At 42.9% G+C, this 21,893-nt stretch overlaps 2 protein-coding genes across 2 annotated transcripts in view; one reads left to right on the forward strand and one right to left on the reverse strand.

Moving 5' to 3' along the window:
• LOC121314314 (dual specificity testis-specific protein kinase 2-like) overlaps positions 1-7,128 on the forward strand; it is a 190,764-nt gene extending 183,636 nt beyond the window's left edge. The window contains exons 10-11 of the mRNA XM_041247475.1: positions 3,689-3,839; positions 3,927-7,128. Coding sequence (XP_041103409.1) covers positions 3,689-3,839; positions 3,927-4,927 — 1,152 coding nt within the window. The 3' untranslated portion in view covers positions 4,928-7,128. The remainder of the gene's footprint in view (positions 1-3,688; positions 3,840-3,926) is intronic.
• Positions 7,129-15,334: 8,206 nt separating this feature from the next.
• On the reverse strand, positions 15,335-20,880 carry LOC121314376 (5-hydroxytryptamine receptor 3A-like). Its single transcript, XM_041247607.1, has 8 exons — positions 20,612-20,880; positions 20,061-20,105; positions 19,568-19,677; positions 19,273-19,442; positions 18,280-18,437; positions 17,138-17,348; positions 16,280-16,501; positions 15,335-15,848 (listed from the first exon to the last, which is right to left on the reverse strand). Exons 1-8 carry the CDS (start codon positions 20,774-20,776, stop codon positions 15,601-15,603), a joined length of 1,329 nt encoding a protein of 442 aa, XP_041103541.1. The 5' UTR covers positions 20,777-20,880; the 3' UTR covers positions 15,335-15,600.
• Positions 20,881-21,893: the final 1,013 nt, after the last annotated feature.

Below are 21,893 nucleotides of genomic sequence, written 5' to 3' on the forward strand. Positions count from 1 at the left end.
CGTTTTAAGGTTAGATTTAAAAACATCAACCGAGACACAAATTTTCAAATAGCCCGGCAGGGTGTTCCAAAGACGTGGGGCTAAAGAGCAGAAGGCCTGATCACCCACAGTCAATCTGTGTTTAGGTATGTGATACTGAAGGAGATCCCTAAGATAGGCAGGGCCTTGAGAATATAAGGATTTATAAGTTAATAATAAAACCTTCATATCAATCCTATATTTGACTGGCAGCCAGTGGAGAGAAGCAAGGACAGGAGAGAGATGCTCATGTTTTATTCTTAGTGAGAATACGGGCTGCACTATTTTGAACATATTGTAACCTGTTGATAACCTTACAAGAGATACCTGCAAAAAGAGACTTATAGTAATCCAGTGTAAGCTTTTCTGCATCAGTCACAGACAATGAGGATCAAAGTCTAGCAATATTCCTAAGATGGAAGAAAGACACTTTGCAGACATTCTTAATATGATCCTCAAATGATAACACAGGGGCAAATCTCACACCAAGATTGGTAACCAGTGAAGTGGAACTGATCTCATGTCCTTCAATTTCAAGGTTAAAATCAGCTGCCGTTGAGATGTGATGCGGTGAAGCTACTAACGTTACCTCAGTTTTGCTGCAATTAGCTGTAAGAAGTTTTGCTGCACCAAGTCTTTATGTCGGCTAGACAGTTACTTAATAGCCAGACAGCCACAGTAATATTTAGTGTAGTTTTCAAATACAGTTGACTGTCATCTGCATAACAATGGAATACCATGTCGGCTGATTATATGACAAAGGGTGTAAATAAATACTAAATAAAACTGGTCCTAAAACAGAGACCTGTGGACACCAGTCTTCAATGGGCAAACATCCGATTTAGTCCCACCCAATGTAACAAACTGGGTTCCATCAGAAAGATAAGATGTGAACCACTGCAAAACTATACCAGAAAGACCAATCACAGATTTCAGACGGTGTAACACAATTTTGTGATTTACATTATCAAAAGCAGCACTTAGATCTAAAAGAACCAGGACAGATGGTGAACCAGAGTCTGCAGCCATCAGTAAGTCATTAACTACCTTAACTAAAGCAGTTTCAGTGCTATGGACGGGTCTGAACCCGGACTGAAAGGTTTCTGAAAGCTGATTTGATACCAAATGGGACTAATAGTGCAGCTACAACCCATTCTAAAACTATTTAAAAGTATTTTCTACGATAGATGCCATGGCCATAAGTATTAGAAATGGTTCCCTGTCATCTGGTATTGTTTCCAACTCCTTTAAGGTTGCTGTAATTTATATATTGCATTTTTATATAGTGCTTTTTATACAAAAGTATCGCAAAGCAGTGTACAGTAGCAGAAAAAAACCCACTCCAAAATACATACTTGTATAGCATGACACACATACATACAACTGCCACAGTCAGACCATTTAAGTAACAGTTTACACATGATAATATAAAAGCAGCAATTTTAAAGTTACATTAAAACCCACTAAGATAAGAGCCATTTTATAAAAATGCGCTTTTAGTCTTGTCTTGAAAACTGTAACAGTCCCAGCTTCCCTGACAAACGAAGGCAGAGCATTCCATAATTTAGGAGCTCTACAAGAAAAAGCCCTCCCTCCTGTGTTGCTTTTGTTGACTCTAGGAATAACCAGCAGCCCTGCATCCTGTGATCTCAGAGTGCGGTTTGGAAGGTACGGGGTCAGTAACTCTTGCAAATAACTGGGTGCTAATCCATTCAGGGCCATGTAATTTAACAGCAAAGTCTTAAAGTCAATTCTACACTGCACAGTGTAAAGAGGCCAAAACAGGGGTAATATGTTCACTTTTCCTGGTTTTAGTCAGAATTCTTCTGAAAGAGCAGCAAGCAGGATACCACACGTTTTGGGACACTGGAAAAAAGTGCATTACAATAATGAATTCTAGATGAAACAAAGGCATGCATTAGTCTCTCTGCATCAGATACAGAAACAATTGGTCTAAATTTGGCCCCCAAACTTAAGTTCTAGTTTAAGTTTTGATGAGAGCCTGCAAGGGTCGAGCTCATGTAATCTCACATTTCCTTTTAGTTGGTTCTGTGAGCCCACTAGCATAACCTCTGTTTTATCTGAATTCAACATTAGAACATTCTGTGATATCCAGTGCTTGATGTCTGTAAGGCAAGTAGCTAATAACACACCGGCAGAAGAAATTCCGGGCTTTATGGATAAATATAGCTGGGTATCATCAGGACAGCAATGGAAGTTCACTCCATGTCTGTGGATAATGTCACCTACCGGTATCATATATAATGAAAACAGCAAGGGACCCGGAGTGGAGCCCCGTGGAACACCACAGACTACTGATAATAAAAACAACCATCGAGTCAAATGTTCTTAATAATTTTATGCCTATCTCAAACCTCCCTTTTTTATCCAAAGCTCCAGAGAGAGAGAGGTGGCTAAACAGCTGAACACTTTCCTTCCAGTACATAGTTTATCTGAACAATGTCAGTCTGGCTTCCGCCCAGCCGTTGTACTGAAGCTGCTCTTGTCAGATTGGTAAACGATGCGCTGATGTCTTCTGACAAGGGTTCACCCTCTGTTCTTATTGTTTTGGATTAAAGCACAGCTTTTGATACCATTGACTATTCAATTCTGATTGGACGTCTAGAGAATCTTGTTGGACTATCGGCCAGTGTCTTGTCATGGTTTAAATCATATCTTTCAAGTAGGTTTCAAGATGTTAGAATTGATGAAAATTCCTCTGCTTTATCAGAAGTTAAATTTGGCGTCCCACAAGGTTCTGTTCTTGGGCCAATTTTGATTTCCTTGTACATGCTTCCTTTGGGTGATGTTATCCATAGACATGAGGTCAGTTTTCATTGCTATGCAGATGATTATCCATTAAACCAGGTGACACCTCAGTCACAAATACCCTTACTATCTGTCTGGTTGTCATTAAGCAATGAATGTCTGTCACAAAGACGGCTGGAGTGGGGGACGTCAGACCAGAAACAAGAACCAGGAAATAAACAAAGAGAGGTGGAGTTTGGTGGAGCTGAGCGAATGGTCTCGCTCAGCATTTAATAATGAACAGACAGACAGAAAATAAAAGGTTGCAAGACAAACAAAAACACAGGACACAGCACATTCGCCAAATTAAAGAGACAAACAAAATGGACTAACACTAAATAAACACGGTGAGCTGATATTTTGAACTACTATTATTATTCTTATTATTGTTACCTCCGTCTTCAATCCCGTTCTCCACTCACCGAACACACAACACCGAGTGAGTGAAAACACGTTGCTTTTATGCAGCTGTACCAAGACTCGATTGTTAATCAATCATTCAGTTGGAGTCGCGGTACAACTGCACGTGAATTAATAAAGTGCAATTCCCCGTGCTCACATATTATTACATTTTACTTGCACGTGAAGTGCTGTGCAATCCTCATGCCTAAATACAAATATACATTTTAAACACTTGTGTTACACAGACCTGTTTATATCCCATGTACCAATGACTACATACCAAGATTAACACACAACATACAACACAAAATACACACAGGGGCAGTCACTTTAACACAATGTCAAAAAAATATTTATTGTGAAAATTAAAAAAACAGAGGTAATGCTATCGGGATCCCTTTCTCCTCACTCCCCTCTCCCCTCTGTCCTCTCTTTTCTCTCTCTCCCTCTCCCCTCTCAGATGTCCCCTGACCAGAGGCCCTCGTTCTCGGAGATCGCTCAGCAGCTGGAGAGGATCCTGGAGGCCCAGGAGAAGCGAGAGGAGGAAGATGAGAGGAGTGAGACACAAAGAGCAAGGAGCCAAGGGGAGAGCTGGGAGCAAGTGCTGAGAGGTGAGTCAACATGCTATAGATATACAAACTCTTTCTGTACATGTTCTCCCATCCCCGGATCCCTAACGCCTTGCTGTTCTCCCACAGACCCCTTGAGCTGCAGTCCTGCTCGGAGACGCTCTCTGTGTCTGCACCTCCCCCAGGACCAGCGCCTGTTCCGCAGCCAGTCCGACATGCTGCCTCCCAAAACTCCACACTTGGAGGGGCTGGCTGGGATGCCAGCCCGGGTCAACCCTTTCTCCCTGCGAGAGGACCTCAACAGGGGCAAGATCAAGCTGTTCGACACACCCAGCAAGTCCGTCATCTCCCTGACCTTTGACCTGCCGCAGCCCCCCGACTCCTACCCAGCGACCCAGTCCGTGACCCCCAAAACCCTGCTTGACCTCCGATGCAGCATTGCAGGGCCCGAAGTGGCCCGGAGATGCAAGTCTCTGCCAAACTCTCCCGAGCTGCCTCGCAAAGCCAGCTTCCTGAAGGAACTGAGAGAGCAAGAGCAGGAGGACTTCAAAGACCTGGGGATCTCAAGGGAACGAGATCTGGAAATCTATCGCTATCTGGAATTCGCACAGGAGGGAGATGTGGAAATGGTACACGATCTCGAAATCATAGACCTGGAGTTCGAAGACAAGCAGATGGAACCAATGGACTGCTCGAGCAGCCCAGACACACAAGAGGGGTCTGTATTCCTGGACGAACCAGTGCAGCCCTTCCTGAACAGCTGCCTGGTGACCCCTCCCTCTTCGCACTGCAACGGCTGGCAGACTGGCATCCCCAATGACAACAACTACACTGTGGTGGTGAGCCGGCCCGTGGGCTGGGACCAAGGCTTCCACACAGGTGGCTCCTTCTCACTCAACGCCTCCAGTGGCACCCTGGAGCAGGACGATGTCATTTCTTGTCCAGGCTGCTGTCTGACTGGGCTGAAGTTCCCCTCACTGTGTCTGAGACCTTCGCTCAGGAACCCCCCCCCCTACAAGAACCTGAACGTGGAGGAGCGGGGGCTGCTATGCCGGGGGAAGCCCTTGAACCCAGGGCATGTAAACAGGAAGACCGAGCCCGGCCTGACCATCTCTGAGTCACAGACATAGTCGTGGTGAAGAGTCCAGTCTGACCATCCCGAGGCACAGACATAGTCATGGTGCAGAACCCAGTCTGACCATCCCAGAGGCACAGACATAGTCATGGTGCAGAGTCCAGTCTGACCATCCCCGAGGCACAGACATAGTCATGGTGCAGAGTCCAGTCTGACCATCCCCAAGGCACAGACATAGTCGTGGTATCGTGGACCCCACCAAACAATCTCAAAGTAATGTGCAGTTCTGTGCCAATAAAAGAGACAAATACACTGTAACAGAGCGGGACCTCTGCCCGCTACCCTGCTGCAGCTGTATTGCTGGCTTTTCAGATTCCAGTGCTTACCGGGCACTCTTCCCATCATTTAAAAATGGTTAAAAAAAAGTGTTGTGTACAGTTAACTTTATGTATTTGTAAAAACTGTCTTTATAAAGATCTTTTTAAAAGGCTGTTTTTAGGAATATGTTGTTTCGGTTTAGGGCCCATGAGGGGATTTTTTTTTTAAATGATTTTGGAACAAGACAAAAAACACATCACTGATGAGAGAGCAATAGTCTTCTGTATATATAGAAAACACAGCACTGTATTGAGAGCAATAGTCTTCTGTACATACAGAAAACACATTACTGATGAGAGAGCAATAGTCTTCTGTATATATAGAAAACACAGCACTGATGAGAGAGCAATAGTCTTCTGTATATACAGAAAACACATTACTGATGAGAGAGCAATAGTCTTCTGTATATACAGAAAACACATTACTGATGAGAGAGCAATAGTCTTCTGTATATATAGAAAACACATCACTGATGAGAGAGCAATAGTCTTCTGTATATACAGAAAACACATCACTGCTGTGAGAGCAATAGTCTTCTGTATATACAGAAAACACATCACTGCTGTGAGAGCAATAGTCTTCTGTATATATAGAAAACACAGCACTGTATTGAGAGCAATAGTCTTCTGTATATACAGAAAACACATCACTGATGAGAGAGCAATAGTCTTCTGTATATACAGAAAACACATCACTGCTGTGAGAGCAATAGTCTTCTGTACATACAGAAAACGCAGCACTGTATTGAGAGCAATAGTCTTCTGTACATACAGAAAACACATCACTGATGAGAGAGCAATAGTCTTCTGTATATACAGAAAACACATCACTGATGAGAGAGCAATAGTCTTCTGTATATACAGAAAACACAGCACTGTATTGAGAGCAATAGTCTTCTGTATATACAGAAAATACATCACTGCTGAGAGAGCAATAGTCTTCTGCATGTACAGAAAACACAGCACTGCTGTGAGAGCAATAGTTTTCTGTATATTGCCTGATGTTGTCAGTAAGGCCTGTTTCTTACCACACTGGTGACAGAATACTTCCAGTATATTAAATAAGAGCTGTTTTACAAACAAGCCCTCCTTATAACCCAGTTTGAGAACTCTGCGCCAGCCTCCTGTATAAACATGTGTGTGTGTGTGAATGTTAATTCTCGCAATGCATTAATTGTGTAAAATGTGTTGCTCTATAATGTTCATCTGTGTATAACCCCCCTCCACACACACACACACACACACACACACACACACACACACACATCATTCCTGTAATTTAGTTTTTGGCACTGATGTAGTATATTATACTAGTATAGTATAGTATACTTTTTTAAAGACCAAGCATGCTGAATTATTTTCCTGTAGAGTGTTTGTTTTATTTTAAATGTTTGTATTGAATTTCCTTTTTCTTGTATCTGAGCAGTGCACTGGTTTAAGATGTGCAGATGGGAAGAGAGTTCATGCTCTGGTGTTCAGTGGCCATCCAGAAACCAACCAGCAATTTCGATAGCCAAGACAGGCAAAGAGATATAAAGTGTCCTGTATTTTTCAACATCCTGTCTTATAACGTAAGATAATGCAGTGACAATGTATGTATATTTTTTATTACTAGCATTTGTATTCCTGTGAACTGCTGTAATGAAACTTGTTTCACATGCTGGCAATCCTGTAACCTGGTTTGACCCTTCTGGTTGAGTTGCATGCGTTTGAAACGGGTGCAGCATTTGAGAGCCCGTGTCGGTCCGTGTAAACTTTGGGTTGAGAAGCATTAACGTGCATGAACTGCTGCTGTGGTACACTGGTATAAAAGCACTTACCATTAGCTGGTAATACAAGACGTGAGTGTGCAAATGAATTTATAATGACGATTCATCAAACAATAAAAATGTCAATGGTAAAGCTTTGTGTGGCGTGATTTACATTTCCAGCAGGAGCCCACATTCTTCCAGTTCAAAGTTCTGGATGTGAATGCATGTTATGATGCTTCTATGTCGACCCATGCAAAAAAACAAAAACAAAGTTCTGTTGATATGAAGAAGTACTTGTGTACATATGCACTTCTGCTGCATTCGTTTCAAAGCAAACTGACACCTACTTTTATATTTCACACCACCTTCACCACCATAACTTGACTGCTTCCTAACACAATTTGTGAAGGCACCCACTAGAGGGGAGGCATGCCTTGATTTAGTCTTTTCAAATAACGAAGATAGAATAACTAAAACAGAGGTCAGAGAACCACTGGCAAACTCAGACCACAACATGGTCTCATTTGAAGTGTTTTTTAAATCCCCAAAAGTAAAGACTAAAGTTAAGGTTTACAATTTTAGAAAAGCAAACTATGAAGGCATGAAACAGAGACTAACAGAAGTAGATTGGAGTAAAATAGAGAAAACACCCACAGAAGAAGGATGGTTGTTCTTCAAAAATGTAGTACTAGAGGCGCAAAACAATTACATCCCTAAAGTAGACAAATCTAAATGTAAAACTAAATTGCCAAAATGGTTTAATAAATCAATTAAAAAAAATATTCAGCGAAAAAAGGCACTTTACAGAGCATTAAAAAAGGACCAAAAAGAAAGTACGCAGAAAGAGTACACGGAACTGCAAACGCAAGTCAAAAAGGAAGTTAGAAAGGCCAAGAGAGAAATAGAAATGAACATTGCTAAGGGAGCTAAAACCAATTCCAAAATGTTTTTCCAATATTACAACAGCAAGAGAACATTCAAAGAGGAGATTAAATGTTTAAGAGATACAAATGGCAAAATCGTAGATGAAGAAAAAAAAATAGCAAATATATTAAATGATTACTTTTCACAAGTTTTTACAAAGGAAGATACTGACAACATGCCCCACATGTCATCCAGTTCCTATCCAGTTTTAAATAACTTTAGCATAACTGAGGCAGAAGTGTTAAAGGGACTAGGAGCTCTTAAAATAAACAAATCCCCTGGGCCGGATGAGATCCTCCCAGTAGTACTCAAAGAAATGAAAGAAGTAATTTACAAACCGCTAACCAAGATCATGCAGCAGTCTCTTGACACAGGGGTGGTACCGACAGACTGGAAAATTGCAAACGTAATACCGATCCACAAAAAGGGAAACAAAACTGAACCAGGTAACTACAGACCAGTAAGCCTGACTTCTATTATATGCAAACTTATGGAAACTATAATAAGATCCAAAATGGAAAATTACCTATATGGTAACAGGGTACTGGGAGACAGTCAACATGGTTTTAGGAAAGGGAGATCGTGTCTAACTAACTTGCTTGATTTTTTTGAGGATGCAACATCGATAATGGATAATTGCAAAGCATATGACATGGTTTATTTAGATTTCCAGAAAGCTTTTGACAAAGTCCCGCACAAAAGATTAATTCTCAAACTGAACGCAGTTGGGATTCAAGGAAACACATGTACATGGATTAGGGAGTGGTTAACATGTAGAAAACAGAAAGTACTGATTAGAGGAAAAACCTCAGAATGGAGTGTGGTAACCAGCGGTGTACCACAGGGATCAGTATTAGGTCCTCTGCTATTCCTAATCTACATTAATGATTTAGATTCTGGTATAGTAAGCAAACTTGTTAAATTTGCAGACGACACAAAAGTAGGAGGAGTGGCAAACACTGTTGCAGCAGCAAAGGTCATTCAAAATGATCTAGACAAGATTCAGAACTGGGCAGACACATGGCAAATGACATTTAATAGAGAAAAGTGTAAGGTACTGCACGCAGGAAATAAAAATGTACATTATAAATATCATATGGGAGATATTGAAATTGGAGAAGGAATCTATGAAAAAGACCTAGGAGTTTTTGTTGACTCAGAAATGTCTTCATCTAGGCAATGTGGGGAAGCTATAAAAAAGGCTAACAAGATGCTCGGATACATTGTGAAAAGTGTTGAATTTAAATCAAGGGAAGTAATGTTAAAACTGTACAATGCACTTGTAAGACCTCATCTTGAATATTGTGTGCAGTTCTGGTCACCTCGCTATAAAAAAGATATTGCTGCTCTAGAAAGAGTGCAAAGAAGAGCGACCAGAATTATTCAGGGCTTAAAAGGCATGTCATAAGCAGACAGGCTAAATGAATTGAATCTGTTCAGTCTTGAACAAAGAAGACTACGTGGCGACCTAATTCAAGCATTCAAAATTCTAAAAGGTATTGACAGTGTCGACCCAAGGGACTTTTTCAGCCTGAAAAAAGAAACAAGGACCAGGGGTCACAAATGGAGTTTAGAAAAAGGGGCATTCAGAACAGAAAATAGGAGACACTTTTTTACACAGAGAATTGTGAGGGTCTGGAATCAACTCCCCAGTAATGTTGTTGAAGCTGACACCCTGGGATCCTTCAAGAAGCTGCTTGATGAGATTTTGGGATCAATAAGCTACTAACAACCAAACGAGCAAGATGGGCCGAATGGCCTCCTCTCGTTTGTAAACTTTCTTATGTTCTTATGTTCTTAAAAAAGACCAATGCAAACTCAGAGAATCGAATGAAACTAGCAAAAAACTACGCAGAGGAGTACTTTAATTCCCCTTCCTGTAACAATGCTGTTTCAGATTAATTATGTACTCCTATAGAGCTGACCAAATGCAACCTCGGGCCATACCAATGACAAAAGAATTGGACTCGTTGCAATAAGAACGCATCCAGGTAGTATACTGTAACAGAGATACCTGATCCACCCCACCCCATCTCCAACACCCCGTCGACACTGGAGATACCTGATCCACCCCATCTCCAACACCCCCTTCGACACTGGAGATACCTGATCCACCCCACCCCATCTCCAACACCCCCTTCGACACTGGAGATACCTGATCCACTCCACCCCATCTCCAACACCCCGTCGACACTGGAGATACCTGATCCACTCCACCCCATCTCCAACACCCCCTTCGACACTGGAGATACCTGATCCACCCCACCCCATCTCCAGCACCCCCTTCGACACTGGAGATACCAGATCCACCCCACCCCATCTCCAACACCCCGTCGACACTGGAGATACCTGATCCACCCCACCCCATCTCCAACACCCCGTCGACACTGGAGATACCTGATCCACCCCACCCCATCTCCAACACCCCGTCGACACTGGAGATACCTGATCCACCCCACCCCATCTCCAACACCCCGTCGACACTGGAGATACCTGATCCACCCCACCCCATCTCAAACACTCCCGTCGACACTGGAGATACCTGATCCACCCCACCCCATCTCAAACACCCCGTCGACACTGGAGATACCTGATCCACCCCACCCCATCTCCAACACCCCGTCGACACTGGAGATACCTGATCCACCCCACCCCATCTCCAACACCCTGTCGACACTGAATAAGGAAATACTGGTCTTCTGGTGCCAGTGGAGCCCTCCTTCACAGTGAGTGAGGTTACAGTTACACCTGAGGGTTTATGAATTCAGGTAAAGATGGCATTAACTATTGTGTAACACTATAAGGATGAGACAAGACCATGTTTCAAATATTAACAAGGTTTACCATTTATTAGTTCCAAATACTCTTTACACTGATGATCTGCAGGTACTGGGAGCTCTGTCTGTGTCTCCTCTGTGTCTGGTATTTACACTGATGATCTGCAGGTATTGGGAGCTTCTCTGTCTGTGTCTGATATTTACACTGATGATCTGCAGGTATTAGGAGCTTCTCTGTCTGCGCCTCCTCTGTGTCTGATATTTACACTGATGATCTGCAGGTATTGGGAGCTTCTCTGTCTGTGTCTGGTATTTACACTGATGATCTGCAGGTATTGGGAGCTCTGTCTAATTGACAATGTTTTATGTCGTATACGTTTCTGTAAATACTTGAAAATGAAAACACATGCTACAATATACAAAACAAAACATAAGCAATGTTCAAGAAAATTGAAAATTGTCTCTAAATCTTGGATTCCTCAAAATAGCCACCCTTTGCCTTAATAACAGCCTCACAAACACAAGGCATTCGGTTAACAAGTTTCAGCAGGAAATCACCCGACATGCTTCCCAGCATTTCTGCAGTAATTCCCAGAGATGTAGGGCACTTGTGGGTAGCTTTGCTTTGACTCTTCTGTCCAGTTCGTACCATATAAGTTCTATGGGATTGAGGTCTGGAGACTGGGCAGGCCAGGTCATTAGATTGAGTTGGCCTTCACTTTCCTTCTTCGCCAGACAGTTCTTGCACAACTTAGAGGTGATTCAGGTCATTATCTTGCTGAAGAATGAAGGACTGCCCAACTAGCTGTAATCCTGATGGAATGGCATGCCTCTGAAGTATGCTATGATAGCCATGCTGGTTGAGCTTGCCATGGACTTGGTAAAGATCACCAACTCTGTCACCAGCAAAGCAACCCCAGACCATGACACTGCCTCCTTCATGCCTGACAGTGGGAACCACACATGCAGAACTCATGCGCTCACCCTCTCTGCGTCTTACAAATACTCGGCGGTTAGACCCAAATATTTCAAATTTTGACTCATCGGTCCATAAGACCGACTTCCACTCCTCAAACGACCAGTTTGTGTTTTTTGGCCCAAGCAAGTCTCTTCCTCTTATTCTGCACTGTTAACAGTGGTTTATCTGCAGCAATTCTTCCAGTTAGGCCAGCTTCACGCAATCTCCTCTGAACAGTTGATGGTGAAACATCTGTACTTCTAGTAGCATTTAGCTGAGCTTGTATTTCAGGGGCAGTTAATCACCGGTTTCGCAGACTCGAATGAACTTGTTCTCTGATTCTGAGGTCACCCTTGGCCTGCCTGACCTTGTTCGGTCCTCATGAGTGCCAGTTTCATCAAATAGTTTGATGGACTTGGCCACAGCAGTTACAGACACTTGCATAGTTGTAGCAATTTGTCTTAAAGATTGACCTTCATTTCTTAAAGTAATTACAGTCTCTTTTTTCTTTGCTTAACTGAGCGTATTTTGCCATTTTCTGCTCCCTTACATTCAGGAATGACACACTTGTGCCTATGCTACCTATATTTATAGGTAATCATGGACCCTCATCTGTTAACAATCATTGGTGACAAAAGGTTAATTAGGTAACATGCTAGTTAACTCGGAGAACATCTAACAAAGACACTTTTATACTTAGGCCAGTGTTCTAACACTGTGTTATACACATTTCAGACTTTTAACTGACGTGGGCTTCAGACTGAAATGCCCTTGCTTTGGGAGACCATTTCATTGAAATTGACAAGATTTACATTTTCATTTAAAAATTAAATTTCTGAATGCAATTCACTTATGATTTTCAGCTTATATAAGATAGATAATCATAAAAAACCTGGTTTCAAGCAGGTGTACTCAAACTTTTGACTGGTAATTTTATAATATATATATATATATATATATATATATATATATATATATGCGCTCTGAGCACACTCTAACTCACGGGAGGTGTTTAAGGAGGCTGGCTGAGTAGTGACATCAGAACCAGGAAAGGAACAACGCAGACAGGATGGGTGAAATGATGAAGGTGCTTGCTTGCGCTGGTTTATTGTAAAATAAAAAGGTTGTACAAAACAGAAAAAAAAACAGACGGTACATTGGCCAAAGTAAACAGACAATAAACAGACAGACAAACGAGTGGATGAACAGACACAAGCAAGTACTTCACCGGTGCTTCCAGCGTGCAAGAGCAATTGTTATTTTATATTTATTATTTCTCCTCTCGAACACACAACCCTGAGTGAGTAAAATGTGCATCTATATATACTGTTGTGCCAGGATTCAATTACTAATTCATTATTCACTTGAATCCCAGCATGTGAACTAATTTGTGCAACCCCGTCCTCACATACTTTATCTGCAGGTGAAGTGAAGCGCAATCCCCATGCCTAAATACAGCTATATATTTGAAATCACTCGTGCTACACAGACCCATTTATATCCCGTGCACCAACATTAACACGCCACATGCAACATATAACACACAAATACACATAGGGGCAGGGCACATTGCCACAAGGACATCCAGATGATTTAAGTAATCAAGAAAATCTCAGACCCATTCAGGTTATTAACGAATCAGAGCAGTACTAGTACTCCTTCGGTTTATTAAATGCTCAAAAATGGATCAAGTGTTTACAGACCACATCGGATCCCAGCTAAAAGGCAATCTGGGTGATCCAGTGTCTTTACAATTTTAACAGTGTTAACATTTCAATACAATTATGGTTATCACATGTTTCACCCTTAAGCCAGACATGCAAAACGCTAAAGCGTCCCCCACTAAATCCTAAAGCGTCCCCCACTAAATCCTAAAGCATCCAATATGCCATTCTGAAGCTAAAATATAATTCCTAAACCCTAGCAGTGCTTCATTATCAGCGACATATAAATTCAAGATTACGCTTACCTCCCAGTGGCAGTGTAGTGCAGAATATAAGTGTAGACAAGAGCTGTCTTCGAAGACAGAGGCTTTTGAATATGACCAAACAGCAACCAGCTTTTCAGAGACTCGACCAAACAGCTTGAGCTAGCAAGCTGAAGAATACTTGACTGGGATCTCGCCTCAGCAGGTTCTCATTCATTTTATAATAATGAGGTAATAAGAGCTAGATCATTTTCTCTATTTCCTAGTACCATGAGGTACTTCATTAGTTAATCTAAAACTTATACATTGTAGAGAGACCTTGTATCTGAGACTGCTTGACCTGCAAATCCCACTCATTTTCCCTGACCTGCTAATGTCCACTATTGCCTCGCTCATGCAGTGCTTCTTGTTAGTAAACTGTAACAGTTTATACATAGCCAAGTGTCTTGAATGGGAGACGCAATTGACCAGCAAACCAGCTTTGAATGTCCCAGTACTGCTTTTAAGCAGACAGAGCCGAGAGGTACCCTGCAGTAAAACTACTGACACAAAGCTTGTATCTTTAGGCATGTGCCCAAGTTAATAAACAAGGTTACAGCTTTGCATTGCATTGTTTCACTTTTAAACTGAACAGCTTCCCTGCAATATATACTATATATTGTCTTCAACTCAAAGATGTGTTACTGTGTAGTCCTGCATTGTTGATTTTCATCTACACAAACTTTCAGAAGCTACACAAACTTCTCCACATTGATCAAATTAAAAATGCATAGAGAATATAAGTAAGATTTACACAGAAAAACAGATTAATCTCAGTTGCAGAAGTATTCAACCCCTTTGCTACTGGAGCCCCAAATCAGCTCAGGTGCAAATTATTTGTTTTTAAGGTCACAAAATTATATATATCATTTTATTCAATTTGTAAAACCAATAAGCTTAATAATCTTACTAACCTTGACAGCTGTTCAAGAAAGTAAATTAATTCACTTCAATGTTTATTTCGAACAGTGAGTGTAGCTACTATGGCATCAGAAGCCTAGAAGTACCACCACTGTTCAAACACACTTTCCATTGACAGAGGTATGTTAAACATACCGAAATGCTGGCTATTTTGAGCACAAACCTTATATAAAAACAAGAGAAAGGAATCTGTTGTGAATGGTCTAGTCATGTATAGTTACTATATCAGTTGAGTTTGTAAGAGCCTCTAAATGTGTTACATATTACACCTGACCTGCCATCTCTGCATTGGCTTCCTGTTAAGTTCAGGATTGAGTTTAAATGATTATGGTTAACATGCAAGGCGTTCAATGAGCTGTCTCCCAGCTATAGCTCCGATTTGATAACTGTATATTCTCCTGTGCGAAACCAGAGATCTGAAGATGCTGGGCTGTTAACAGTGCTGAAATCTCTTAGACTAAGTGTTCTCTTGGAGGTGGTCCAATATGCAGAGACTGCTGTACTGCCATCTAGAGCAGGGTTTCCCAGTCCTGGTACTCATGGGACCGCCTGTGTCTGCTGGTTTTCATTCTAGCCGAGCTCTCAGTTACTAAGCTAGAGCCTTCATTGTACTGATAATTTGCTTAATTAGACATTTAATTATTTTCAGCTCTTAAAACATTGCAGAGTTCAAATTACTTTTAAAATGTCATAGCTTACTTGAAATCTGCAACTGAAAACAAGTAAAGGTCTAATTAAGCAAATTATCAGTTCAATTAAGGGTTTAATTAAATAATTGAGCTCAGTTGGAGTGAAAACCAGCACACCCAGGGTTCCCCAGGACTGGGGTTGAAACCACTGCTCCAGACCATTAATCAAGAAATTAAAACAATAGCAGTCTAAGACGTGCCAATACTGACAGTATTCTAAAATAGAAACATAGATCTGACTTTCAGATACAGAATAAAACTAAAGCTGCTTTACAGCACCCCATCAGACTAGATGAAATTACTGGATGCAATGAACACCAGTGTGAAACCAAACTGAGATTCTGTGCAGGAAGCCTAGCCCCAAGCTAGTGGTGCCCGTGTCCCCAGAGCCACAACCCAGTGATGGTGAGGACAAAGGCAGCCATCAGGGTAAGGTACACACAGAAGCAGAGTGTGTCCAGCGTGTCCATAAGCTCCAGACAGGCTCTGTGGGTTCGGCGTCGCTCCAGGGTCTGTCTCACCTCTGTCCCAACCTTTTGGACCTCCGCCTCCACCTCCCGCAGCGCGTCCAGCAGCTCCCCTCCGGATCGAGGCTCCTTCTCAGCGTTGAGACCTGCCGGGACACAAGACCAGCTTTCAGAGTGGACATTGATACAGAGGGACTGCTCCAGTGAGTGATGGCAGTGAAGCTGCTCAAATGCAAGGTAAATTCATTTTGATTATATTACCGATTTATAAAAATGACTAGTCTGTTCGATCATATTGACCTGCTACTGAAGCCCACAGTGCTTGTTAGATGGTGAATTGTGCGCCTCTTGCCTAGAAACAATGCAATCCCTGTGTGTAAGGGAGAGCCAGTCACACAGGTACCTACTATCCTTCCCCCTCTGAAGTTATGGAGATCCTATAATTGTTGCTGAATAGATACACACAGCAGCTTTTACTGTAGGTCTAGTGGACCACAAGACAAGTCAAATTGTAAACTAAGTAGTGTAACATAACTGAGGTGGAAGATAAGTGAAGTAATGATCTGTTGGTTCCTACATGTGTGGATCTCGCTCATGCCCTCCCTGTGCAGGAGCGTCTCGTCTCCTCTCTCTTGTGTCTCAGGCCCACCCCCTTGGTTCCAGTCAGGGAAGAGAAGTGCAGCCAGGCAGGGAAGGGGCAGGGCTTTGTTAGGCATGTGCGGTTTCACCAGGGCCAGCAGCAACACAGACTCTGCCACACTGAGCACCAGGAATGCCAGACACACCACGAAATAGATCCCTGCACAGGAAACATACAGACTTTCACAATGGACTTCACTATGCACCAGACTACTGAAGGGGGTATATGACATAGTACAGATGTGGTGTCTCTACAGGAGAGTTCAGTTCAATACCTAGCACAGGTATGTGTCTGTACAGGTAAGTTCAGTACCTAGCAAAGTTGTGTGTCTGTAGAGCTGAGTTCAGATCCTAGCACAGGTGTATCTGTGCAGGCGAGTTCAGTTCAGAATCTAGCTCGTGTGTCTGTACAGATGAGTTCAGTATCTAGCACAGGTGTGTGTCTGTACAGGTGAGTTCAGTATCTAGCACAGGTATCTGTGTGTACAGGTAAGTTCAGTTTAATACCTAGCACAGGTGTGTGTCTGTACAGGCGAGTTTAGTTCACTACCTAGCACAAATGTGTCTGTACAGGCGAGTTCAGTACCTAGCACAGGTGTGTGTCTGTACAGGCGAGTTTAGTTCAGTACCTAGCACAAATGTGTCTGTACAGGCGAGTTCAGTACCTAGCACAGGTGTGTGTCTGTACAGGCGAGTTTAGTTCAGTACCTAGCACAAATGTGTCTGTACAGGCGAGTTCAGTACCTAGCACAGGTGTGTGTGTATAGGTGTGTGTCTGTACAGGCGAGTTCAGTACCTAGCACAGGTGTGGTGTGTTTGAAGGGGGGGAGGAGGTCGTTGACGAGGACGAGGAAGACCGTGTACCCGAACAGCAGTGTGACTTTGAAGGGTATCCTCTCCCCGCTCTCCGCAGGGATACCAAACCCCACCAGGTCGATCAGCATGACCAAGGCACTTGGCACAATCAGGTTAACCACGTAGAACATCGGGCAGCGACCCATCACCACCTACACATGGGAGAGGCGAGGAGCAGAGAGGAGAAGAGGTGGGGGAGAGGATGAAAGGTGGGCAGAGAAGAGAGAGGAGGAGAGGGGGGCAGTGGTGAGAAGAGAGGAGGAGCGAGTGCAGAGAGGAGAAGGGGGAGATGGAGAGGGGCAGAGGAGGAGAGGTGAGAGAGAGATGAGGAAAGGTGGGGAGTGAGGGTTGAGAAAGAGACGGTAACTTCCTTAATGGATACATATTAATTAACTTGCATGTATTTCCAAAATGAAGCCAGATTTGTATTTTTTTATTTTTTATTGAGGAATTGTTCCTGGTTTCATTCTGAACAGATCAAACTGGACAATAGATTTGGTTTTTGACAGCTGTTTATATTAATCTTCCTGCAAACATCTGTGCTGTATTAAGTGTGGGCAGCAAACACTTGACACTTCCTTAGTAGGTAAATGTTTTGTATGACATTTCTCTTCTTTATGCAAGTTTACCATGGTTTGACATGTTTTCAATAAGTTTACTGCTCTGTGCTGCGATTAACCCTGCTTTCACAGTGCTGTGATACACTTTGCTGTGCTTTTACTATTGAAAACACTTAAATAATGGCAGCAGATCCATAATGAATTTGTGCTGAATATTGCAGGAGTAACATCTGCACTTTCTCCGCATTCTGAAGTAATTCATTTTGAATCCAGCCCTGTTAATTCAGGTGGATTGAATTACCTGTATTCTTTCCACTATCTTGATCACATGTATAAGCATGTAATTGTGCATGAATTAACTCTTCTCACGGTGCTCTGGCAGGCGAGTAAGATGTCATGAATGCATGCCTTGTACATGCGATCATTTATTCCTGTTGTACTCAGCTGGAATTCATTATTTTAACATGTTAGCGGAAGCTTTGAAAGAGTCTGTGGTCAGTGTATGTTTGCCCCGCTCTGCTACCTCGAAAGTGATCCTGGAGTAGGTCCTGTTCTCCATTGTTTCAGTGAAGCTGTACGTGTGGATAGACAGCAGCTCCCACTCGCCATAGCTGCTAAATGATTGACTTTCATTGAAAACAGCAGATGCAGGTCTCTCCAGGGCAATCTTCACATCATCCACTAGGGGGCAGTGAAAACAGAGGATAAAGCCTGTGAGCCCCACACTGGTTATGGTTTCCACACTACTACATTAACACTTTCTTAAACCGAGCTTTTCCGCTACTGCTTGTTTGCATGCAACCAACCTTTTACAGAGTATAGCAGAGTTGTTCAGAATGTATGTATATGACATCAGCATGCAAAACATGAACACACCTGGAATAAATAGGCAGCTATACAATAATCTGATGATAATGCCTTATACTATCTGATAATATAAGAATATTATAGAATAAGAATCATCATCATCCATATTTTCTAATGTTCCTAATGCCATTCAGTAGTTCAATCCATTGTACCCACAGCAGGTTGCCAAGCTATGATGGTTGCCATACTGTGATAGTTACCAGGTTCCGATGGTTACCTGGGATATCTCCTGAAGTCTGGCTACGCACAGCTCCTGGTCATGTCGATTTCCAGGGCTGGAAATCAGACTCCTGTTCCACAGCAGTTTCAACACTCCAGGTTTTACCACAAGCTTGTTTAGCCACAGTGTGTATAGGTAACAAGCTCAGGTGTGTCTTATTACCCTTATAAAAGTTCCCACACTAAAAGCACAGCAAAGCAGTGTAATAAAACAGTGAAAGCAAGGTAAAGCATAGGCAAAGCACTGTAAAGCCCAGAGAGGTATGGTAAAGAATTTCAAAACATGGCAAACCAAAAGAAACTATCGTAAATTCACAGGGTAAAACTGCAAAAATACAGTGGTAAACTTTTCTAAGTGAAAGCTTATAGTAAAATCAGGAATGGATCAAACTGCTATTCAATGGGAATCTTATTTTGATCCCTGCTTTACCTGTGTGCAGGCTTGGTCCAAAGGTTATGTTGCACTTCTGGATGTCAAAGGGGAACCGGAACATGGCCAGGCTACACCGGAGCACCACAACGAGGGGCTGGGAGAGACGCACCCAGCCCTGCGGAGACACAGAGACATAGGGCACTGCCGCGCTCGTCTTCTCACTCAGCCTGAAACACATACAAGCACACAGAGCTCAGAGCAAGGGAGGGTGGGGGGGGGAGCACCACCTCCTCCTCCTCCTCCTCCTCCTCCTCCTCCTCCCAGTATCTTGCAGAAGCAGTGCTGTGCTTACGCCTCTTTGATGGTGATATCGGGGGTCCAGACACTGGAGGCTGGGAGTGTGAAATGAGAGAGTCCATCGAACTGGGAAGGCTCCCAGGAGAGATACTCATCCTGCCATCTCTGAGGGAGGAGAAGAACAATGAAGAGAGGGAGGGGGTCAGATAGACACCAGTGCAAGTAGCTGTACAGACTGGCAGTATGGACTATTGATAGCAGTCCCTTCTCTGTGATTGTTTGTGCTTTCAGTTGTCTAGTACAGACAAGTAACAGAGAGCAGGTCTTGAGATATAAAGTCTCCTCTGTTAAAGGAGCCCGGCTCATGGGCAAGGCAGCCAAATACTTTGTGGATACCCAGCCACTGTAGATACCCAGCCACTGCCTCTCTATCACTGCGAGGACTCTGCCACTGCCTCTCTATCACTGCGAGGACTCTGCCACTGCCTCTCTATCACTGCGAGGACTCTGCCACTGCCTCTCTATCACTGATAAGAATCTGCACTCACCTCACCAAACAGCAGCTGCAATGTCAGCTTCTCCTCCTTCTCCTGCTGAAATAAATAGAAATACATTTTTAAAAAGCCTTCAGAACCTGAGAAATCCAGCTTTTAAGAATTGTTGAAAAGTACAAAGCCAGCCATTGCTTTCAACTAGCAATGATGTAAACTGCTGGGACCCCCTTATTAAAATGAACACAGTAAACATGCCTGTTCTTTCATTTCTCTTAGGTATACGTAGATGCTTCCTGTGCTTTACCTTAGGTATCCATGGCTTGGCAATGCTTTGCCACACTTAATTTTGTTTTCCTTTATAAAGTTTCCCACAGTATTTTTGCATGGTGTTGTTGCCCTTTTTGTTACTATGCTTTTCCCATGGTTATAATGTATTTACAATAGTTGATTAATATGCTTTACAGTACCTTGCTATTTGTTTTCCCATGCTTTCACTTTGCTGTGTTCTTACAGTACACGGTTATAACATGCTTCTCTATGATTTTACTAAGCTTTGATACGCCTTTGCCATGGTCCGCTCCAGTGAGCTTCTGCAAGATGATTACCAGGTCCAGGATGGAGTAGAGGGAAAGGTCCAGATAGACAGTCACGGGCTGGTCCCAGTGCAGCACTGGACGAAATCTCTTCACATATCCCTGAGTGATCCTCTGTGCCAAGAGCAGCAGGTCCTCCCCCGCTGCACCACACACCCCTCGGAGGAAGCACAGCATTTCGTCACATCACAATCTCCCGTCTCACTGATGGTGGTGAACCCCATTTTCATATCACCTGGTTAAAATCAATACCACTGCACAGCGCGGGCTTTAAAACGAGTCTGTATCAGCGCTCCCATGGCAAATGGACTGGTTTTATATTATTAGTGATCCATTGTACCCCGGATGAGCCCCATGTGTTGTTAAAATCAAGGGACTCAATAGTATTTAAGAGCAACTCAGTATGACCAGAGGAGTTTGCTATTCTTAGGTAACGAATGCACCCCAATAGAATAGCCCCAAGTGCTGTAGAGTTAAAAGCACATCCCTTGGTTAAGACATCATGAAGCTCAAACCCTTCCCATCCTGAAAACTGAGGAGCTTTCTTATAATACTTGACAAGTCTGCTTACAAAGTCTAATGAATCCATTTCCTCCCCCTTCCCCAACCCAGAAGCACTGGAGTGGAGCATCTCCCTCCTCCTTACCCAACCCAGTCGCCATGAATCACTGGAGAGGGGGTCTTCCTCCCCTCCTCCTTACCTACACAGATCACCAGGGTCAGAAGCACAGCCTTGCTCATCTCAGTTGAGAAATCCAGAAATCCAGCGTATTCCCCAACACAGACAGACAGTACTGAGGCTGAATCTTAGAGTGAGCCAGCTCAGTCAGCTTCATTTTAATATTCAAACGGATAACCTTTCATAAAACACAACTGCACCATTTAGTCTCTTATCTTCACAGTCATCTCTTTTGCATACCAATTTCCCAGAAGTCAAAAGTGAGGCCTCAGTCCTGATCAACAGGTTAACCACTATAGCAAGCACAGACACACAGGTTAATTAAACACTGCAGCACACGCACACACACACAGGTTAAACACTGCAGCACACGCACACACACACACAGGTTAAACACTACAGCACACGAACACACACACACACACACACACACACACACGTTAATTAAACACTGCAGCACACACACACAGGTTAGTTAAACACTGTAGCACACACACACAGGTTAATTAAACACTGCAGCACACACACACACACAGGTTAATTAAACACTGCAGCACACGCACACACACACACACACAGGTTAATTAAACACTGCAGCACACACACACACACACA

The sequence above is a fragment of the Polyodon spathula genome, chromosome 1, assembly GCF_017654505.1.
Source record: "Polyodon spathula isolate WHYD16114869_AA chromosome 1, ASM1765450v1, whole genome shotgun sequence".
NCBI classification, from domain to species: domain Eukaryota; kingdom Metazoa; phylum Chordata; class Actinopteri; order Acipenseriformes; family Polyodontidae; genus Polyodon; species Polyodon spathula.